This window comes from Bradysia coprophila, unplaced genomic scaffold (genome assembly GCF_014529535.1).
Source record: "Bradysia coprophila strain Holo2 unplaced genomic scaffold, BU_Bcop_v1 contig_94, whole genome shotgun sequence".
NCBI classification, from domain to species: Eukaryota; Metazoa; Arthropoda; class Insecta; order Diptera; family Sciaridae; genus Bradysia; species Bradysia coprophila.
In genome coordinates this window covers 3,643,233-3,666,833 of record NW_023504022.1, presented here as the reverse complement: position 1 = coordinate 3,666,833, position 23,601 = coordinate 3,643,233, and the positions used below count along the sequence as shown (strand labels likewise).

Below are 23,601 nucleotides of genomic sequence, written 5' to 3'. Positions count from 1 at the left end.
AAATTTCAGTAAGAACAGTGTAAGTCTTCGGTTGAAAACTTCAACAGCACATATTTCAGTGTCGGTGAATTTTAAGCCCAATAAGTTCTTATTCGGCTCAATAGTACATGTGATTACCTTTCTAATGACACCCCACACGACCCTGTACTGCTCGCGTAACTGGAGAAATTTTTGTAAGAAAAGTGCAAGTTTTCGGTTTTAGGTCATCTCCGACCAGCCACACAAGTTTTGAAGAATATTTTTGAAAGTGGTTTTGGCTTTTAGGGTCGAATACCTTTCTAGGCACATATAAAAAAGTCCACTGGAAAATGCGTCCGATTTCGGTAGGCTGTTTTTCAAAAGGATCCCTCTTTGGCCGTAATGTGCTACTATATCAGACATCCAATCCCAATACTGTCAAACACATCAGGGCTGTAAAATTATCGGTGTAAGATCGAAAACAACCAAACGAAAAAAACAACAACCAAGCGTGTCTTAACAACGGAAAAAAAGAAGACGAAAACTGCAATGAAAAACAACAACAAAACGTTTAAGTGATCAATTGTCTTACTGGTGAATACTTATTTTTTGCTGAATGCAATTCTCTTTCCGGCCACTAAAGTTAGTTTGCACAAAATGTGTGTGTTGAAACAAAAAAAATGAATTTTTCGTGTATGTTTTGGTTAGCATTCGTGTTCATAAGTTATGTGATGATGTGAGTATCATATTGGTCACGATTGTATGCAACGTTAATAATGTGATTGTTTATGGTTTGGTCAAAAATACAAAATTAGATAAATAGCACAGCAGAGTTTTAGTAGAACGTAGAAGTAGTAGATGGCATGCAAAGAAATCAGAGAAAAAAAATAATTATTTTTCCATATAATTCATGTTCTACTTTGCTAGGCGTTGAGACGTTGGTATGTAATATGTTTCTACGCTAAAAAAAATCGACTTTAACATTCAGATGAAGTCTAACTAACTAGTTTAGCGGTCAACGTAAAAATGGAGTAGCCAGAGTCTAGTTGTCTGATCTCATGACTAGGAAATCTACAAATATGTCCTCAGATTACAAATTTGATATGCCACCATTGTTTTACGTAAATCGCGTCATCCATCTGGGTTTCTCTATCTCTTCGGAATTAACAATGCCGAACGTTCCAATTTCGTTATGGAGCCGTAAAGCAAATTGTCGGCTAATCTCCCCCCAAGCCCATGGATGTTTGCATAGAGGTAGATCATACTTTTCGAGTTACATCTCTGTCTGGCAACACTGATTCGCGTACGTCTTTTATATGTCCCCCAAAAGACAACATATTTAAGACCGTGTGAGTACGATGAGGCGACATAACTACACGGTCAATATCGTCAGGAACGATATTATCGTTTTTTAGATTTTAAATTTTAAAATATTTTCAGGACGATATTATCGTTTTCTTGACGATATTATCGTTTTCTTGACTATATTATCGTTTTCTTGACGATATTATAGTTTTCTTGACGATATTATCGTTTTCTTGACGATATTATCGTTTAAAAAAACGATAGTATCGTTTTTAAACGATAATATCGTTTTTTTTGGACGATACTATCGTTTTTTTTGATGATACTATCGTCTAAAAAACGATATTATCGTTCAAAAAACGATAATATCGTTTTTTTGACGATAATATCGTCCCGGATGAAAATATCCGCTGGACGATATTATCGTTATTTTCTTTTTCTGAACAAATTTATCGTTATTTTGGACGATATTATCGTCCTGGGCGATAATTTTTGGGACGATAATATCGTTTTTAATTTATTTAAAATTAAAATTCTAGACGATAATATCGTCCTGGACGATATTATCGTTTAAGAAAACGATAATATCGCCCAGACGATATTATCGTTTTGGACGATATTATCGTACAGAAAACGAAAATATCCATTAGATTTTCTAGAACGGTAATATCGTCCAGAAAACGATAATATCGTTTTTCGAACGATAATATCGACAAGAAAACGATACTATCGTCCAGACAATATTTTACAATTTTTCAATTTAGACGATATTATCGTCCTGGATGAAAATTTTATGGGCGATAATATCGTATTTTTGGACGATAGTATCGTCAAAAAAACGATAATATCGTTCCTGACGATATTGACGGTGTGGAAATGTCCCGCCACCTGTGAGTACACGTTCTTCGAACTTTTGAGTCCATAATTTAGGGCTGGCATGGCCTTTCTAAGAAACAATTTTGCTTTTGCCTGTGTCGCATGAAATCTTGTATCGAAATAACGAAATTTGATCGAATGAAGACTAGTGCCATAGTTAGCGCGCACCAAAGTCTACGTCGATCGAAAGAACAGAAGTTCTGTGTAAACTCAGTTAAGAAAGAATTGGAGAATCGAACGTGAATTTCGATAAAGGAAAATTTCTGGCGCACCACACACAGTGTCACCATTTCTCTCCTTGGCCACGTTGAACTCAACAACTAATTCGCTAATTTAATGACGTGATAATAACGTACCTTGCATTCGCTAAACGTGTGTGTTCCTTGTTCTTCAATGAAGTTTTATACTTCTTCAGCATAATGTACATCGACAGGCCGGAATACACAACCGTTCCCTGTAAAGAAGAACATTTTGTTTAGCTGTTTTCAAGCCGTGATTGCTGTTCATCACAACTTACCGTAATATAAATAAAAACTGGTGCAACAAACGTAAAATAAAATAAATAATTCGCCTCCATCCACACACAATAGTCGGCCTGGGTGTAAGCACTCGGATCAATGGCTAATGAAATGGCCACGATTGTAAACGATGAGCCGTACGTGAACATGTAATACCAAATGATTTTGGATGACTTTTCAACTTCCAGCAAAATTTCCTCAGTCGTCAGGGTTACATACAACTGGTAACCTTTCATTTTTTGGGGAGGAATTGCGGATTTCATTAAAAAATTGTTCGGTTAATTGAATTTGATTGAAAACGAAAAAAAAACGAATTGGTCATCAAGGGGTGTATACGAGCTGTTTCGGTTACGTATTTTATCTGTTAAGAAGATGCCTCCGACGATTTTCTGTATAATTCGGGTCACGAAAAGTATTCTTTTCGAGTGACGATTTTAATTACTCAGCTGCAGTCAAACTCATTTCAACACTATGTGTAAGCTGCGCGTTGATAAATTAGAAAGCTTTCTCAACTCTCTGACGAAAAGTGAAACTGTCGTTGCCACTAACGTTGTATGCAACTCGGTCTTAAATGGTTTTTTAGTCACTAGTGCTGCAAACAATCCCATTTCGTTCCTCGTACACAAAACAATCATTTTCCGGCATCTTACCCGATCTTACTTGGTTGCGAGAAAGTAACTGCTCGTATAACCGTAACTGTCATCCCCTTGACCCCAGTTGCATTTGGTGACCTCTTACCTTCAAAGAACACCCACGCAATTGTGCACAGAAAGGCGCAATGTAAAAACGCCGTCGTAAAACCACAAAAAATATTTGTTTCGTTCTGTTCAATTCCAAATAGAAATAACGCTTCAATGACCAACAAACATATGTACAAATTTTTATAAATTGTCGTTCGATTTGACTAGAAACGAAAAGAAAAAAGAAAAACAAAAATTAAAAGAAATTTTTTGGTTTCGGTTTTTAAAATTTGGAAAAAGAAATTTTGGACTGGTTTCGTTTGGGGCATTTTATATGTTCGGCACTTTTGAGTCTCATCTTTTTTCAATTTTATTTCAACGAAAAAAAATATCAAAAATATTTCTGCTAAAAATACTTGGAATTTTCGAGATTCAAATGCAAATGTTTTTTGTGATTTTAATGATTCGAGATATTGACACTCGGACTGATTGACCAATGGTCCATCGAATGTACAAATTGAAGAAATTCAAATATTTTGCAAAATTTTCGGTTTTCCGTTTTTAATCAACACCGATTTATTCCAAATATTTTGTTAAAAAAATATTTACAAAAAATTGTTTTCGTCTTCTGTCAGCTTAGTCTCTCTTAAACTGATTCCACTTAAATTAGGTCTACGACAAGACATAATTTCGTTTCAAGTTTCTCTTTTCCATTCAAATTAATTAATTTTTCTTTTATTTGCAATGATTGTCCTGATTAAATAGCTATAAATGTACGAACTAGCACTAGGGTGAAGGAGGGAAACATTTTTGATATTTTTTTTTTGTTCTCTTACGCTAAATAATTCTAATTTAAGAATACTTATGATCGATACGTTATTGCTCCTGGCTAATTTCGATAAAATTTCTGGCAGTAATTCGGGCAGAGTTTCTTTGAAAGACTCAACGAGAAAGACATGTGGGATGCGGTGCTGTTTTCATTATTATCGGAATAGTTAGTTGCTTACATCCAGGGCGTCATAAAAACTCAGACGATTTTTCTAATTCCTTCCTGAATTCTGTCGATGGTTAAGGTAGCAGCAGGTCAGTTCATACGAAAAATCCAGGAGGGAACCAGAAAATTCGTCTGAATTATCTGCAGTTCGATAGTTCTTGGATAGAAAAGACAGTGTGCCGTGAAACTGTCACTTATTTTTAAGAACTGACCTCTAGTGACTTCAAACCTGATCAAAGTCCAAATGTTAGCCGAAAAAATGGCCAAAAATGTAAGAAATTTCTAGCGTCTAGAACAGCAAAGTAGTAGGAACGTCAGGATTGGACATTATTTTGGATGAGTTACTCCATGAACAGTCACAAAAAAAAATTTATCGAGGAACGGGACCGGTAAAATGCTTACTTCCCAAAGAAAAGCTTTCGTAAAAGTAAATTCTTATCTTCAATAACATCCCAAATGTGGAACTTTCCATAATCCTTTCAAGGAGAGGGGAAGTAGTGACAAAACATCTGCGTAAGAAGCACCGGAACTAGTATACCAAATTTTAGCTGCGAGCCTTTTATTGATCTAGAAAAAAAAACTTAAAAAATATTTGTTGGACCCAGCTCATATCTGAGGCTCCTAATCTGAGACTCAGGAAATCAGAAGTGCGAAGTGCTTGAATGTAGCTTTCGAAAAGTGGTGTCTTTTTTGAAAAATGTATTGGAAATGGCAAGAGAAAATTACTTTAAAGTTGATGAATTTTCCAGGACAATTTTTGGGGGAACCCTAATACCGACTCTATTCCGACTCCTCAAAAGAAAAAGTTCTTCCACGAAATATCGTTCATGAGTCACAAATTTTTCGAACAGATATTGTGATTTTGGAGATATTCGAGACTTTGAAGGTTTTCATATGAATAGATTTTCCGTCTGGGAAAACAATTTTTCCATTTTCCGGATTTTTTTTTGTTCCACAACTTTTCGTGGCAAACAAAAAGAAAAATAACTTTAGGCGCACGGAGCTTTTTTTCCGACACAAGGACCTGCGGACTATAGACCGTGCTTGCATCTACTTCATTTCCTTCCGTCACAGGTGACGACGATGTAAGCAACTGCAGACAATTCCAATAAAATTGTAGAAAGCGCCACATTTCTACGATAAATATCAGACATTTGAAACATACACAGGTCGAATCTCTGGGTGTCGCTGCATTTATTTAGATGGCATAGCTTAGACTAGTTTTTTGTTTTGAACAATGATCGGGATCGGTTAAAAATAGCTTGTGAGAACATTACAAATAGAGATTGAATTCACCGACTTCGGCAGATTTTCGGTATAAATATCACACTGCGCGTCAGATAATATAAATCAACGCACTATTGCTGATTCAATTGTCATCGGCTTAGTAATATATTTCGATGGAGTCATTGTCGTGGAGACATTATATCGAACTGGAACAAATTTCGCCAATAAACCTCATCGCCAATGCGATAGAATATCTCACGATAATGACTCTAATGAAAGATATTACTAAGCTGATGACAATTGCAGCAGTGCGTTGATTCATATGCTCTGACCTTCAGGTGATATTTCCCGAAAATTTACCGAAGTCGGTCAGTGCAAACTCTCTGTAACTGCAAACACGAGTCGGGATTCACGTAGTGGAATCGATACAATCCGTTCATCTACTGTACTTGCATACGTAGATTGATATGTGGCGTATGATATGCGCGTTTAATTTTTCCAATTTGAATAACCGTTCGACCACTCAAAGGTGTCTTGGGCGGAACATTTTTACTGCCAAAAAATTTCGAATATTTAGCTGATCTACAGAGTATCACAAAGACTGGTGCAATGTTCATCCCTGTAGTAGTATGACATTGAAACATTAACAAAACAAACGAATCGTCCATGGATTGGGTACCGCATCAACATCGTCCACTAATCTAAATACTAAAATTCTAAAACATAATATCACAACAAAACATTACACAGTGGTACGCTTTTCTGTCTGCGTCGTCAGTCATTGCACTAATCTCAATTCCATTTTCCATTTTAAACCTTTTCGTAACGGGCAAGCGTATCGCGATATGATAATCATTAAATCGGTTACATCAATTGTTCATAGTTCGTCTTTTACTTCGCTGCCGGCTTTAAGAGCCGTCGTCTATACGGCAAAATTCCTAACATCCCGATCATCCAATCGTGTGCCGCCCATCCGAACCGTATAATTATTTAACACTTGAATCTGTCGATGCGGCGGTGGTGGTAGCTGCGGATGGTGATGATGGTGGTGGTGGTGATGATGATGTTGGGTATAATTAATGCTATCCGAACTGACGCAATTGTTATTCGGTAGCGCTGACAATGTGGCTGTCTGTACATGAGACGATCGGGATCGATTTCTTACCTTTAGGAAAACACCGTTGAACAGTCTCAATGTTAGGAATGCAATCACAATGAATATGATGCAAATGGCAATGCTGACATAGACCATTATTCGGAGATTGTCGTCGAAAATGGCCAGAAGCGATTGACTGGTGTCGTCGACGAGATCCATAAGAATGGCGAAATTCGTCAAATGGTTGCACGAGCAAATTGTGTGCGACCGATTTGTCGATTCCACGTTACAGCCATCTTCTGACCATGCACTGAAAGGTGAACGAAAAGGAAACATTATTGCACTCCGCCTGTTTGGATGCGGTGAGCAAATGAACTCACTGGTCAATGTAGTTCCAAAAGACACACGTTGGATTGGACACATTTTCCGACTTGATGTGCTTCAAAACCAGGCGAATCGGTTGAGATAGTTGAATGTGCCGGCCTTTACCCAAACTCGCTGAGATAACCTTACTATTCAGCATCCGTTTTCTCACCGGTTGCGTCGAATTATTTACTGACAGTGGGTCTGGGGATAGAGAGAAGAAAATGAATTCGTTGTCTGAGACGGAAGCTGTAAAATCCATCTTACCGGCATTGATGGTGTGCTTCGTTTCTGTCCAATTATCAGTCGGTTTCAGAATGGATTCCAAACGATCAAATGCGACAAACACAATACGAACCAAACCGCCCTCACTGTTCTCAATAAGTGCTGCCCGTGGCAATTCAATTGTATCGTCGCTCACCTGCCACTGTTCGTCGCTTACATCCGGGAAAATCTCATTTCCCATCATGTTTCTGGTTTCCAGTACACGAACGGAAAGGACTGCAAAGAGAAAACGAAAATGAGAACCAGGAACCAACTGCACCGCATGATGTTCGACTTACATATATTTTTGACCTTTTGTACGATATTCCTCTCCCTTATTATTGTGTCAGCCAACAAAAAGGCGTTGTCCTCCAGTCCTGTCAACAGAGACGTGGCCACACGCATCTGATCCTCGAAACTCAGATCCAGCCAAGATAAATGTTGTGTCGCATCCAACAAATTGCTGCCGGTCTTAACGACACCGCTCAACAGTTCCAGAACGATAGCTTCGCGCTGCCGCTGGTCGGGAAACGTTTCTATGTTGTAGGTCATCTTCTCCGACATAATTTGGATGATCTTTGTGGTAACGAGCATATCACCGCCGTACAACGTTTTGCTGCTGGTTACCTGCGACAATTCATTTGCGATGGAAATCAACGACGAATCGCGTTGATTCACTCGAACTTCCAAACTATTCAGCCACAGACTCCGGCAATGAGTCAAGTCTGGCGTGAGTGGTTGCCAAACGGCTTGAATTTTACTGTTTTCACCTTCCACCGGATAATGCACTTGCGGCTGAGCATACACACATCTCCATTTCGCAATTCCGGTAGCACCTCCAGGACATGGTTGTACGTTCACTTCGCCAACTCTAGTCACATTCCAAAAGAGATTCCGCGACGTTCTCGGTCCACAGAAGTAATTGTCGTAATTATTGTTCAACAGCACCGATGCTTGCGTCGAATAAACGTCACTATTTGTTCTGGCTATGTCGGTGACTTCGGTACTATCGTCAGCGCCATCATCTGGATTCGTAACCGCTATTGGCGGGACCAAAAGTGTTTCATTTTTAGCATTAGATCCATGGCTGTGATTCGAACTGGCTGTAACGGACGGAACTGTTGTGGTTGTGGTTGTAGTTGTTGACACGCTGTTCGATTTCAGTTTGGCAACGTCGTTATTTTTGATGTTTGTCGTGGTAATCGACGGTAGTTGGAGATTTTTGTCCATCGATGATTTGGTGACCGATGGTAGCGACGCATTGTGTGATGGGAATTCTTGTAAATTTGTGCGTGTCGTTGTGGGACCCCGAATCGTTGACGTACTCCAAACACTAGGTTGAGATGTTATTAGCCATGGTGGGCTCGGACGTGTCGTTGTGGCGGATGTTTGTGCAGCTGTGAATGATACATGAATTGTCTGTGACGACATGACTTAATGGCAGACTTTATAGTTTCGCTTACCTGAAACACACTGGTAATGAGCTTCAAGATATTTATGCGTTCCTGGACAAGGATCACCGAACATGTTCGTACTTGCCAGCACACTGCAATTTTGCTTATGGGCACATCTGAAAAGGTTGATGGAAAACATTTTAAAAAGGTTTGAACTGAAAAACTGGCCACGTTTTGGACTCACTTTGAATGCAACACCCGTAAACTTTTCGCTGACATGCAATTAACGCTCCAGTCAACATTGCCATGGTCATTGCAGATAGTTATTGAAAATCGTCCGTAATTTGCTCGGATCAGGTTGATCAAATTTCCAGGCTCACATTCAATGGTTAAAGTCTTACCCTCACAGGCATAAGCCGTTTCATATTTTGGAGCTGGAAGGATAAGAAAATGAAATTTAAATGGAGTAATCGACAATGGGGAAGGTCTAATAGCTGGTTGAGACTCGATGGTTTGGAGATAAAATCGTGTCGCTGTCCCACATGTATCGATAGTTATTTACTCTAAAATCAGATAAAATCACTGGCCCTTCAAAGTGGAATATTTCGGAAATATCTTTTGAAAAATTTCTTTTGTAGGACTCGGAATGAAGTCGGTAGTAGGGTTCCACCAAAAATTGTCCCGGAAAATCCATCAACTTTAAGAGTGATATCGCCAAATCTTCAGGTGATTGGGAAACAAGCGGTCTCCGATTTTAATGAGAGAAAGCTCGTTGGATTCGTCTTTCAATTCTAGGAAACACGTGTCTTTCACTTTTTCTTAAAAAAAATTTGTTTTCTGTGAAAAGCGCTCAAAAGTGAAGACATGCCAGAGGGTACCGAAAACAGTTTTTCGGCAATAACTCAAGAAAAAATTATTTTAAATGGTTGTAATGTTGTACGATTGTCGGCCTTGAAAAGACCTACAGGTAGAGTATACGCACCGCTTGGTGCTAGTTGATCCACTAGAGTTATGACTAGAAATAAAGTGAATGTTCGGAGAGTCCGCCTTCTCTGCAGCTTCGATGTACCACGGAACTGAGTATGGGGTGTTGTAGCTGGCCTCACCCACTATCGTTGCACATATAAATGAACCCAGTACTTTTGGGCTGCAAGCCTACAGAAGTCTTGAAAAAAAAGTTGGTGCCAAAATGCAGATTTTTTCACCGTTCCAGACGCTGTTCTGGCAGTTGGGCCCTCAGACAGAAGGAAAAAATCTACATTTTGGCACAAACTTTTTTTTCAAGACTTCTGTAGGCTTGCAGCCCAAAAGTACTTATATGTGCAACGATAGTGGGTGAGGCCAGCTACAACACCCCATACTCAGCTCCGTGGTACATTGAAGCTGCAGAAACAGAAACATTCACTATATTTTTAGTCATAACTCTAGTGGATCAACTAGCACCAAGCGGTGCGTATACTCCACCTGTAGGTCTTTTCAAGGCCGACAATCGTACAACATTACAACCATTTAAAATAATTTTTTCTTGAGTTATTGCCGAAAAACTGTTTTCGGTACCCTCTGACATGTCTTCACTTTTGAGCGCTTTTCAAAGAAAACAATTTTTTTAAAGAAAAAGTGAAAGACACGTGTTTCCTAGAATTGAAAGACGAATCCAACGAGCTATCACTCATTAAAATCGGCGACCGCTTGTTTCCAAAGTTAAAAAAATCACCTGAAGATTTGGCGATATCACTCTTAAGAGTGATATCGCCAAAACTTGAACCAATTTTGGTGAAAATGAATACCATGGTTCGGCGATCCGGGCAAGCTTTAGCTCGTTTGAATCGTCTTTCAATTCTGAGAAATAGGGATCTTTTACTTTTTCTGTTAGTTTCCCATTTTCGGAGTGAACTCGTGAAAGTAATAGCATGTCAATGGGTCGTGAAAACAGTTTTTCGGTGATAGCTCGAGATAGAAATCTTTCTAAAATGTGAAATGTTGTAGGAATATAGGCCTCTGGCAGACCTTCAAAACGAGTATAATCATCGGTAAGGATAGCCACCCGTTCTGGACTTATGACTCAAAAAATGGTGAATGTTTGGACAGTGCTGCTGGCTTGCAACAGAACTTTTCCGCTGAACTGACTATAGGGTGTTGTAGCTGGACTTACCCTCTTTCGTTCCACGTATAATACACCCCAGAAAAATTGTGTTGCAAGCCACAAAGTTAGTCGAAGTAAAATGTCGCTCCAGTAGACCCATATTTTTCAGTGTTTTCAACTTGTTTTTGGTCTTCAAACAGACTGGAGCGATGGGAATGAAATAAACTAAATCAAAATTACATGTTCAGCGCGAAATTGTCCTGAACCGAGTGATCATTGGCCTTGAAAATGTTGCTTTCCTCCTACTTCGTAGTAGGTGGAAAACCTCATTTCTTTGACTTCACAAAATGAACAGAAACTCAATTGTTTGCACCGAATATGGGCTTATTGTAAAGCAGAGATGCGCATCGTTCATTTACAGTCAATAAATGGTCACCCAAGATGTAATTTGTACTTCACAAGAGGTCACGACCGTTCCCAGCTACTGTTTTCACGACCCATTGACATGCTATTACTTTCACGAGTTCACTCCGAAAATGGGAAACTAACAGAAAAAGTAAAAGATCCCTATTTCTCAGAATTGAAAGACGATTCAAACGAGCTATAGCTTGCCCGGATCGCTGAGCCGTTGTTTTGAAATTGGTTCAAGTTTTGGCGATATCACTCTTAAAGTGATTTTCTCTGGCCATTTCCGATACATTTTTCAAAAAAGACACCACTTTTCAAAAATTACATTCAAGCACTTCTGATTTCTGGTTCCCTCGGACCCTTCCCGTTATATATTTCTAGGATAGGGAAGACAGTGGACCGTGAAAATGTCACTTATTTTAAGGAACTGACGTCTGGTGACTTCAGACTTTTTAAAAGTCTGAATGTTAGCCGAAAAAATCGTCAAAAGCGTAAGAAATGTCGAGTGTCTGGAACAAAGAAGTAGCAGTAACGGCAGGATTGGATGAGTTACTCCATGAGGAACGGGACCATAAAATGAGAAGGAAAGCAGGGACGAAATTTCTGTGCAAGAAACACTGCAACTAGTATCCCAATCCCAAATCGTAGCTACATGTCTTTTATTGATCTGGAAAAAACTTACAGATATTCTTATTAGGACATGCATGACTTTCTCAGGTCATATCTCCCGACCGGGAACCAGAAATTAGAAGTACTTGAATGTAGCTTTCGAATGACACCACTTTTATGGAAGATCGGCAAGGGCATCAACGTTGATAAATCTTCCGGGACAATATTTCGGGGAACCCTAATACCGACTCCTTTTCCGATTCCTCCAAAAGAAATTTTTCAAAAAGATGTTTTGTATTATCGGAGATATTCGATTTTGAATGTTTTCAGATGAGTGGCCTTTCCGGTTGGAAAAACAATTTTCCAATTTCCGGAAAACGTTTTTGCTTCACAACTTTTCGTGGCAAACAACATGGAACAGAGAGAAAAAAAAGTTGGGGCTCATGGAGTTACGCAAATACCTGCACTATTGGCTGATATTCCTGAAAAAAAGCTCTGCGAGCTACGCAACTCTCTTGTGTACGCACAACAGGCCAACTAGAGGCTTAGGTGCCAGGGAAGTTCCCCTACCCATCTATACTAACTACGCAACTCTCAATAACATTACACCAACAATTGTGGGATTTTATCGCTTCCACACAGAAGGTTTGTGCAGTGTTTGCATTTTAAGCCAAGGAATGATTGCACTTAAAGTGCTGGTGATAATTCAAACTATTTTCGTCTGATGAACAAAAAAAAATTCAATTCCTTTGGAGATCCATATTAAGTATGAAAACATACAACTCACGCTGACAAGTTTGCCAAAGCTTCCAAACAAATAATTTGATAAATTTTGAAAGTCAGTTTTCTCGTTAGCATTATCGATAGTTTCTGTCAAAATTTTTTTTTAGAGAAGTTAAAATCTTGAGAGAAAATTTTAGTGGAAAAGAAAGATTTATCGTCGTGACAAAAATTGTCTGTTCGCTCCACTTGTCACCGTGATAAATGCACGGGCAACGAGAAACGAATCCAAAATAAGATAACAACAAAAACAATTGATATTATGGAATGGACCACACGGAGAAAGTGCAACAGAAAGGAAACGATGAAATATCCACGTTCGTGTGTTGATACTAGCAACAGATACCGGCTGGGTGAGAATTTCCTTTTCAACGTTTTCCCGGTTCATTGAAGAATGGATGGGCGGATAGAGTAACTTAGCGACAAGACAAAATTGAATTTATTGAAATGAACAAATTGAATTGCAATATCGAAAAAGGAAATGAGAAATAAAATTCGTAAAAGCATTCACCACCGGCATAATGTTGCGACTGATCCGAGCGTTTGGTTATATGTAAAATTGATTTACAGAAGAAGAAAAAAAAAAAATTCCGAAATATTCTCATCGATTTTACCTTTTTTACCAATTTTTGTTGTTGTTGTTGTATTCGAAACGAATTTTACAACGAAACGAAAATGTTACCCTGTGTGCATTCGTTTCTTTTTTAAGTCGCCGGTAGCGGTACACTTAACTTCTTCATGTGAATTTCGTAAAAACGTTTGTATTTCTCTTACATTGTTACACATATAAATGGGCATACACTTATCTAAAGCGTTTTCTTCCACCCTCACTTTACATCCAAAGAAAATGGAATTCCCAATTTCGCCGTTTATTCCTACAATTCACCCATTCCCAATTTTCGTTTTGTTACTGGGAATATATAGAAGTTTCTCTCATGTACGTACTACATGGTACATACGTTGGTATACATTCACAAATGTATAAATATATATGTATAGTCAAATGTAGGTAGGAGAGTAGATATATGTCGTCCTCCATATATTGCAGTCAAAATAGAACTCGGAATAGAAAAGGGGTTCTCGCTGTAAGATTTATATAATTTATTTCCATGAGCCAGAGAAGATATGTATGATATTGAGAGAGATGTACGTACGTACAATCGTGTAATATTGATGTGCTATAGCTCTCAATATTATAATACGAAATTCACACCTCAAAGGTGCTTGAACTACTCGGATAAATTGCAATGGGTCAAATCTTTTGTGAATTAATGTAAGTAAAGTGTTCGGAGGGAAAGAAATGCATTTATTGTGGAATGGAGCAAAAGTCTTGATCGTAATGAATCACTTTTGCCGGTATAATTATTGGAAATAATTTGTTGTAAAAATGAGATGGATTATAAGTGGCTGGCTGGATAAATTAGAAAGTGCGCAGATATAATACATTTGTCTGCAGCAAAAAGAGTCTAATAATAAATCAACATCAGTGTTTGTAACGAATATAGTTTTTCTTGGCTTTGGATGTAACATGAATGGAATATTTGTGTGATTCCAGCATGAAATATCGCACAGCAGAAATAGAAAAACAATAAAAAAAAATCTTCAATTTATAGTTCGAGAAATGGTCAGTGTTCCCGCATGTTACATTCACAAAAATATATTATAAAATGAACGAAGAAAATGTGTTGATGCTAAGCTTCTATAGGCACGCAGACGAATCGTAAACGTGTGTCATTTGGTGTCGTTGTTCGCACCAATACGATTTTTCTTAACTATTTTTGACTTTGTTTTACTAACTGACAGCATGTTGCAGTGGTAAAAAAAGCTTACAAGAGGACACCTTGCTCTATTATTAGAATTGTCGCCTCTCCTTTCAAACGAGAGGTGACAGTTCCACACGATCAATATCGTCAGGAACGGTATTATCGTTTATCGTTCGAAAATGTTTCACCAAGGACGATAATATCTAATGTCTTTTGAACGATAATATCGTTTTTTGGAACAATTCTTAAAAGGAAAGTTATCTCCATTTCGGTTGTAGCAGTCTGCGTCCTTGAAAAAAATTGCTCTGCTCAAAGATAATTATCGTTTTGTTGGACAAATTATCGTTCAAAAAGCGATATTATCTTCTAAAACGATATTAACGTTCAAAAGGCGACGTTTTTGAACGATAGCATCGTTTCCGAGACTATATTAACAGTGTAAAAATGTCCAGCTATGTTTTCCCTCACAATTACCGTTAGAACGCTAAAAACTCAAACGTAGAAGGATCCGGGACAAGACGAAATTTGATTAAAAAAAGTACACTTAACAAACGATAGAATTGACTTTACACACCAAAATGTTTCTCAATCACATCAGCCAGCGCCTGAAAGAAATTGTTCGTCAGCTTGATAGCAAAGTTCATTACTTTTATGCTCTGAAACTTCATTCTTTGATGCAACGTAGGTTAAATCTTCAAAAAGGATATCCAGACTTTTCGTAAGTGATTGAAAGCTATCCTCTCTCTTCTCTCCATCCCACGACAGAAGTTTATCATTTCGCATTATTGCCAATCTGCAACAGAATATGAGACGGTCGTAACTCTCCGTAGAAACCAAAATATCATGAAAATCAATCGTATGATGAATGGAAGCGAATGGAAGATAAATTAAACGACAAGACATTTCACCGAAGCAAAAAAATTCGAATCCACAGAAGAAAAGCGTACAGTGCTGATAACATTGTAAGCTTTCCAATTCCGTTGTTCAAATGGATGGATTGCAAAGCGTATCGATATTGAAGTTATTGGGAAAACACTCAACATTTTTATGGTTCGCTATCTCAACGGCAATATATTTCAAATGTGTTGCACAATGCGCTCCATTCGTCTTCAAATTGTTGGAATTTTTGAAGAAAAAAAATGAATTTTCGTCACAAATTTTAATGGTTTCGGTGAATTCTTTTCTTATTCAGAAAAACTCAACCGTAAGCTGCGGTGTGGCATTTCGTTCGCAGCGGAATTACGGCAATTTTATCATTCGAAATTGTTATACGTAAAATTGAGCAGAGGTAAATTTGCGAATAAGAAATTCTACGTTTGTCAGTTGGAGCCTCGGTTAGGGAGCCCTTGAAATCAAAGTGAAATTTTTCGTATAACCATTTCGTTTGATGTGAAGCTTGTGGATCTGCTCGAAATTTTCGGAGTTGAAGTGCAATATTTTTGGAATGTTCTCTGCAATGATTACGTTAAAACTTTGGAACATTTAACTAAAACTACAGAAGCTCTTCATCTACCGGTTTATTTCAATTGAGACAACATTTATAGCCGGTCCGTACTACTAACCGAACAGACGTGTGTTTTTGATAGAAAGAAGAATGTGAAAATAGAAACGATTTGTTTATGCATGAGTGGATTAAGTAGAGTAGAAAACTATTTTCCAGACAACTAACAAGCACCACCAGTACTTTCTGACTAGCATTTATACAAAACGGGAGAATTTACTACCTAAACACACAGTAATCACACCTTAATGGGAATTCGTTGCTAGCTGTTTGTAATTATACCTAAATTCATAAACACAATCGTTGTAGAACCACACCGAAAAAAACATGAATTGCACCTGGAAAAGCGAGCTTTTCTCTGTCCTGAGACAATTTATTTGGTTCACATTACAGAAATCATTGACTGAAGAGAGTACCATCAAAAATATGTTTACCATTTTAAGCTAATTACTGCCTTCTGTGCATCCGTATATATACAACACAACAGTCCCACATCGTCGCGTCCCTTTTTTATCTTAAAGTATGTGCGAGTTATTTTGAATTCGGCATTAATGTTTCCGTAGAGACTGTGTTATTAATAAAAAGCCGAAACACCTTGCTATACCATGACACTGACGACAATTATTAATTTAAATTACGGCGCATTTTCAACCGAACTTTTTAAATAAAAATTAACAAAAAAAAACGAACGTTTTAACCCTTTCGTTTGTGACACACACAGCAGCAACAACAACAGCGACGAGAGAAAAAAAAAATCAGATACAAAACCTACCGAACACACAAACGTAAATTTTATCATCAAAGTGAACCATACAAAATGCATTTTCTTGCAACACAACACAGAAAAAAACGTATGGTTGATACACTCTGTGCAGGCAATAAGTTCCATGCCTTTCCAAATAATCCAAATGGAATAACACAAAAAAAGAGAATAAAAAAATAAAAAACGAAACGAAACGTATATATAGCTGGCTTGCATGTTTCACTCAATATTTATAATTAAGGTATCATTAAGGGCGTGTATCTTGGTACCTCTACTGCGGTTCATTGCATATGCACATGGAAATTATAACGTAAAACATTGGGTATATTATAATGAAAAGGATCGTGTGCAATTGAATATTTTCCTTTAAAATCACTTTGATGGTAGGTTTAGCATATAACTTGTAAATAGCCCGTCAAATATGATGGTATTCCGCAACACAGTAATTATGTTACTTTTTCGGTACAGAAAAACCACTTGAAGTTTACGTATTACTCTTCACATGTTATCCGCCAAGTGTGGCATATGTAAAATGCATTTTTTTTTGTTGAACGGATGATGCGTGAAACAATGGAAATGCAAAGACACTTTATTCAATGTATCGGAATTCCGATGGTGGATAACATTATAATCTTGGGTTTGATCCCTTCACGAAACTAGTGGAGGTACTGGAATTTTTTTTCGGCTTGAACTCAAAGTTAACGATTCACGTCGGAATGTAAATTTCCTATCACTGACAACCGGCATGTGGCTTATTTCCAAACTCAGTTCAGTTTGTTGTTAAAAAAGTACTTCTATAAACAACTAGAATTCATTTCATAAAGGCACATCTTAGCACGATGGCCATTTTTGCGTCCACTCCACAGGACTCCACATCCATACAAAATTATATTTAAAGTTCAGAGTTACGTTTAAACATGAAAAACGATTCCCACGTATCAAGCAAATACGTCTGTGATGATTGTGAAGGACTTTTAACGGCGTTTCGTGATGAAAATGAGTTGTCTGCCGTCGCGAAACATTTCAAAGTTAATGCTGATCACAACACTAAAGAAGTTAGTGAATTAGGAAAGCAAGTGAACGACGACCGGTTGCTTGATACGTGGGAATCGTTTTTGATGTTTAAGTTTTCCGATAATTTGATGAACGACAGACCAGCCCCGATCAATAGTGGTTTGTTCAAATATTTTGTTTAAGTGTATTTTATTGCTCGTGACGAGTACATGATGGTGTATACGATGGCTTTATTCAATCAACTTGACGACAATTTGATAAATTTGAGATCAACAGTTTGGTTTATCACCTCCTGTAGATGGGTTCATAGATCCCGAAAACGTTCGAGGTAAATTTTAATCGTTAAAATATTTGTTCGTCCAGTTTTTTCTGTTCGGTTGTGTATTTTTATCGGTTTGTGTGGAACATTAAGGCGGAAACCTTTCCTTAAAAATGTTATTTGGGAGTTCCATAGTGCTCAAAAAAGACAAAAACTAGATTATTACTTCATTTTATTTGATCGAAGATTTTCAGAGATTCATTTCAGAAATCTTTTACTTCATTTGTTTTGAACATGTTTTTTTTGCTATATAAGACCTCATTAGTCAGAGCCTGTCGTTTATTATTGCTGTCGGAGTCTATGAGAGTCGTCTGTAACCGGTTAAAATTCGGTTTTGTGCCACTTGTGGCATTGAAATTATTCTCATGATTTCGCCATTTACTTTAACCTTTTGAGAACGACAAGTACAAGGATAATAACTATAAAATCTATTACTTCATTTGCTTGAACCACATAGTGTTTATCACAAAATCTACTACTTCATTCTTTTTACATACGGCTATAACAGGGTTCGTGGCTTTTCATTGTTGCTATATTAATAACTAAGTGGATGAGCCACAGCACCTTGGCCTCTAGAGCGGTTGTTTTTTTAGAATTTGTTCGTACTGTTCATGTAACCAAACCATGAGAGTATGTTTCGAATGAATTGCTGTCAAAGTTGTTTAAGAATTTTACGCGTTTCTTAATAAACGCCGGACATTGATACCAGTATTGTTATGCTTTTTCAATGTCTCCACATCTATCGAAATCTGCTGAGTCTTTGAAGCCTATTGATTTTAAGTGGGGATAACTAATAAAAATGATTTGCCGTTTCTGAAAAGACGAGGTTAAAGAGCATCTCTTGGGTGAAGACATCGGGAACTTTTATTTATAGTTCTTAAGGCCAGTTCATACTCGCATACATTTTTGCGATATATGCGACCATGAACTGGCCTTAAGGCCAGTTCATACTCGTATACATTTTTGCGATATATGCGACCATGAACTGGCCTTAAGCCCGGTGGAGCTTTTTTTTCAATGTTTCTTTCTCGGACAGCGAACTTTTTTCTGTCTACTGTTAACGGACTGCAAAAAATAGTGATAGCTGTTGGATCAATAATCGAGACCGTCGAATTTTAAATATCCGACAAAATTGCAATCTAATTTTTTACGAATCGTAAATGAAAGGTAAAGTGCATAAAACGTTGATTTGAGCACATATTAACTGTTGACAATTTGATTGCCCTTTTTTTCCAAATTAACAACGCGATGATTTTGCAATCCCATTAAAACGTTTAATTTGTAACTTTTCCTGCACTTTTAGCATTCATACACACATAAATGAACGATATTTTGATATCACAAACAAATATTTAGTTAAACTTAGTTTGTTGCACACAGACTGTCAATACGAGTGGTGACACACGAGTGTAATATGGAGAAATTTTAATAACGATGACGCCCGCAGTATTTCCATTTTATTTTTTGTTTTTCCAATATTGCACGTTTATTATGGAGAGGAAAAAAAAAGTAATTGAAAAACGGGGCATCCATCCTCAAGTGGATGTAGCTCGGCTACTATTTGAGTGTGACCTAAAATGTGACAGGTCAAAATACATTCCATCGCATCGATTAGATGGTTTGTGATAATAATAAAAAAAACTCGGCCCACAAACCTCCCCACATTTCAGTGGTTGAAGTGAAAATTTAAATTTAAAACCCCATGAAGATATCAAATATGTAACACTCTCCATCGTCGTGTATACTCCCATCGACCAACCGTTCACTCTTGGCTCTGCATCTTCTGTATTATAGGTATATCAAAACACATATATAACACACTGGTTAGATCGGTGCACATAAAATGGTAAGACATGTCTATCTATAGTCGGGCATCTACACAGCAGCGTATTTTTGTTTACCGAATCCCCATATCAAGCGTTATAGAAAATTGTATAACTCTATCTCGGGCAAAATATATTTCTCATCGAAAGTTTTCAGCGACGAATAATCCTAAATAACTAAATAACACACAGACACAAAATAAACAATGTTTCCCCCCCTACACACATATATTTCCCATATTCGGCTATGGTATGAAAATATCCCCGTCGGATTTTGTGACCCAATAAGCAATATTTGCCATTGTTTACGAATGTGAAGTGAGAATTTTTGTGCTATTCTTGATGCGACCCCAAATTGTGATGATAATTCTAAATGTTTGAACGAGAAAACACTTTCGGAAAGTCATAAGCAAATAATACAATGTATACACAACACAACACACAGGGATATCATCGGTTCGGAAAATAATAAATTTAATTGGATTGATGTGTGTGGTTCGACATGAAATTGAATTGAACTGTGTGTGGCGAAACATCTAAACTTTATGTAGAACGAACAACAACTTTTGATAAATTTTAAAGTTTCCGAATACATTTGTTCATTGTTGAAAGGAACAGTGAAAGCCATTAACATCAATGTGAACAGTCAACTAAGAATTTCATAAACAATTTTTCTTCCACTTTTTTTTTCGCCTCCTCTCTTCTCCCGTTCGTTGTGCCATTCAACCATTAATAAAACCCTTCATAAATAACAAAATATAAAACTAAAATTGTTTGATGGGAGTTAAATTGTAGAAGTTTTTGCTCAAATATGAGTGAAGCTAGTTGTTGGGATACACTGTATGTATATATACACACATCATCATCGGTACATATATAAATGTTGTGATGGAGACATTAACGTTGTTATATTTTAGTTGAGTTCGGAAAATTATTATTAAATTTTTGACGGTCGCTTTCCTATATTTTCCTCCTGTAAATGGAAATGTGATGTGAGGGACATAGACGTGTGGTAATATTCCGTTGATTATACATGCAATGTCTAATGGATGAAATTGAAAAATTTATGTTTTCGATCATTAGTTTATCGTTTTCAATAAAACAATTTTTTACTTTACGAGATTGTACATAGTCTATGCTATGCTAACATATATGGCATACACCGCGGTAATACAACCCCACCAATCATCGTCAGTCGGAGTTAGTTGTCATATAACAATCATTCTTTTCAGTTAATGGCTATAAAGTGAATCAATTTTTTAATTGCTTTTCGGATTGACCTGTTTTCTTTACATTCGAGCCAATGGTATTCCCATTAAACTGTCCCTTCGTCCATATTATGGATTATCGAAGCCACAGAAGAATGTTTCTTTATTTATGAAAATATGACGGAACCCCGCAAGCAGATGCACTGCAGAAATATATCGTTTTATTATGGTTTTAGACTTCTGTGGTCAGTACTTACACCCAGCGATATCGTTTACGATTTTCTGTATGCAAATACCAGCGCAACAATGTTAGGTCAGTTGCACTTACTTTACCAACACGACGAATGTCTCGCAAATGCAATTTGAAACTGCAAAGTGTAGAGACAGATGTTTCCGCATGCAGGTCTTCCTCTATTATAAGTGAATGTGGAGTTAATACAGTCGTTGATTGAGTGGGTAGGATGCTAACAATTGACATTTAGCATTTAAGTGTCAAACTCGTCTTTCCACATTCTGATTGACAACATTGCTAAATGTTTCGGAACGCAATTGAATGGAGACAGACAAATTAAATTGATTGAGAGGAATACGAGTTTTAGCTAATGGGAGAGGGATGACGGCATCAAATCTCTTGCCTCTATCATACGTCCACTCTACCGGTGCGGTAGATTACGATTTCATTAAAAGATGTCGCTGTAACAAGGCCAATGTCAACAGAATTTTTTACTCGACAGATTTTATTCAAATAAAATGCCATCGTATGAGACATGACCTCACGGCTCCAAAACAGTTATCAGTTATTCTTTTGGCATTCTTGCAGCGACATCTTTCAGTGAAATAGTGAATCGTAATCTATCGGTAGAGTTGACATAGAATAGAGGAAAGATAGTTGTTGCCGTAATCCCTCTCCTCTGACGGTAAATAATGCATTCCGATGTATATCTTAGATAACACATGAACCTGAAACTAGTAAAAATGGAAATTCTCGCACTTTTATATTGTCGGAGTTTGAAACTCGGGTCCTTGGAAGTGTCCATGGATTACTGTTGGAAATAAAGATCACTGTCGAGCACTCAAACACTGTACGATTGAAATCTTTGATGAATTACTATTAGCATAGTTTGAGGTAGATCTGAGAGGTTGATAATTTGGAAGATTCCTAAATACACAGGTAGCAGCTATAACCATTCTCTCCCCGTTTTCCCATAAATGCTGTGAATGAATATCCCGTAACCTTGCAACCAGGACCTAATGTATGATTAATGTACGTTTAAAATTGGAAAAATCCGACACTCCCTCCTACGATCCTATACGAAAAACTGAAAAACTGTTCTAACGGATGTGGAAGTGGACCTATGGAAGGAGTGCTAGTTTTTCATGATTCCACTTTATCCAACGACATCTACGAAATGAAACTATAAAATCGTTGGGTGAACGTACCAAATGTACTCGGTTTTTCTGGCAAAAATTATGGCCATGTCACTACGGAGACTCAGTGCAACAATTCAACATTGTCATCAACAGCGAGAAAGAAATAAATTTTAATGCACATATCGTGTACGTTATTCGGTGTTGCTTCCTGAATTAAAAACAGCACTCTTGGGAATTCCGTTCCATTCTCCCCGAAAAAAATTGCAGCGCACATATCAGATTCTCGCAGCGAGAGGAGACCCAGTGCACCACCAGTATTTGATTTGACTATTGCGGTGTGGGACATGGGACAATGTAGACGTATCGAATGGTTTCTCTTATCTTTTACTTGGCATTGTAAATCGATATGAATAACGAAGTATTGGATTCAAATCGAAGTCACAGTAACGTAACTGCCGTTACGATTTTAATTTAACATTTTATCGTAGTCTGAGTATCAGTCAAATTAATAAATGTGAAAACTGTCTAGAAATCATAATTTTCGAGCAATTGCTACCTGCGGTGATTAACCCCGAGGATGCAGAAAGAATTGCTCGAGGCAATCGAAAAGTCTTAGCTCTCATGGAGTCGCAAATCACGGGAAAATTGTTCTTATGGAATAGAATACGTTTGCACAGACAGACATACACCCAAATCGTTTTTATAAAGTAGTTACTGCTGCTAACGAATGTATTATATGTTTCGAGGAAAGTGTAGGAATGGGAAATTATTGCGAAAAAAAAGTTTTTGTTTTATCCCCGTTCCGAATCTGATTTAACTTTTTTTTCTACTCACCAATTGCAGTTACGGGAGGCAATGTTGGTATGAAATAGAACCCCCAAAGTAGAAGGAACGTGTTGATGAAATTCCTTTTGGTGGGCAATGTACCCTTTCGATGAGGGCACTGATTGTACATCGCAATCTGGAAATAGAAAAGAAAAATAAATTTTTATTTTTAAAATTAAATTACAGAGTGATTCAATTAGGGGCAACACGACTCAGTCGGTCCATTGTTTCTGTTGCTACATTTTGTCTCTACAGCTCTTTTGAATTTAGCGGAAGAAGACAGCGCGGCAACTTGTTCCAATTCCATACAAATGTTGAAAACAAAAAGCGTACGACGAAAACTTTTATCCGAGAAAAAGGGATGGATGGGAAACAATGTAAATAACGATTTCCATTACCTATGATTAAAAGCAGATACAATCAACGGTGTTCCGACATTAAATAAATTTTCGCAAAATT

At 37.4% G+C, this 23,601-nt stretch overlaps 1 protein-coding gene across 5 annotated transcripts in view; it reads right to left on the bottom strand.

Annotated features, from left to right (window-relative positions):
- LOC119084987 (latrophilin Cirl-like) overlaps positions 1-23,601 on the bottom strand; it is an 84,957-nt gene that overhangs the window by 6,495 nt on the left and 54,861 nt on the right. For 2 of the 5 annotated variants that reach the window (XM_037195151.1, XM_037195152.1), the window contains exons 3-12: positions 23,152-23,278; positions 8,920-9,109; positions 8,745-8,851; positions 7,581-8,678; positions 7,035-7,518; positions 6,724-6,964; positions 3,396-3,561; positions 2,657-2,886; positions 2,496-2,593; positions 551-595 (exon numbers count right to left, since the gene is read on the bottom strand). In XM_037195151.1, coding sequence (XP_037051046.1) covers positions 551-595; positions 2,496-2,593; positions 2,657-2,886; positions 3,396-3,561; positions 6,724-6,964; positions 7,035-7,518; positions 7,581-8,678; positions 8,745-8,851; positions 8,920-9,109; positions 23,152-23,278 — 2,786 coding nt within the window. The remainder of the gene's footprint in view (positions 1-550; positions 596-2,495; positions 2,594-2,656; positions 2,887-3,395; positions 3,562-6,723; positions 6,965-7,034; positions 7,519-7,580; positions 8,679-8,744; positions 8,852-8,919; positions 9,110-23,151; positions 23,279-23,601) is intronic. The other 3 variants (XM_037195154.1, XM_037195156.1, XM_037195153.1) reach the window with 3 other exon arrangements.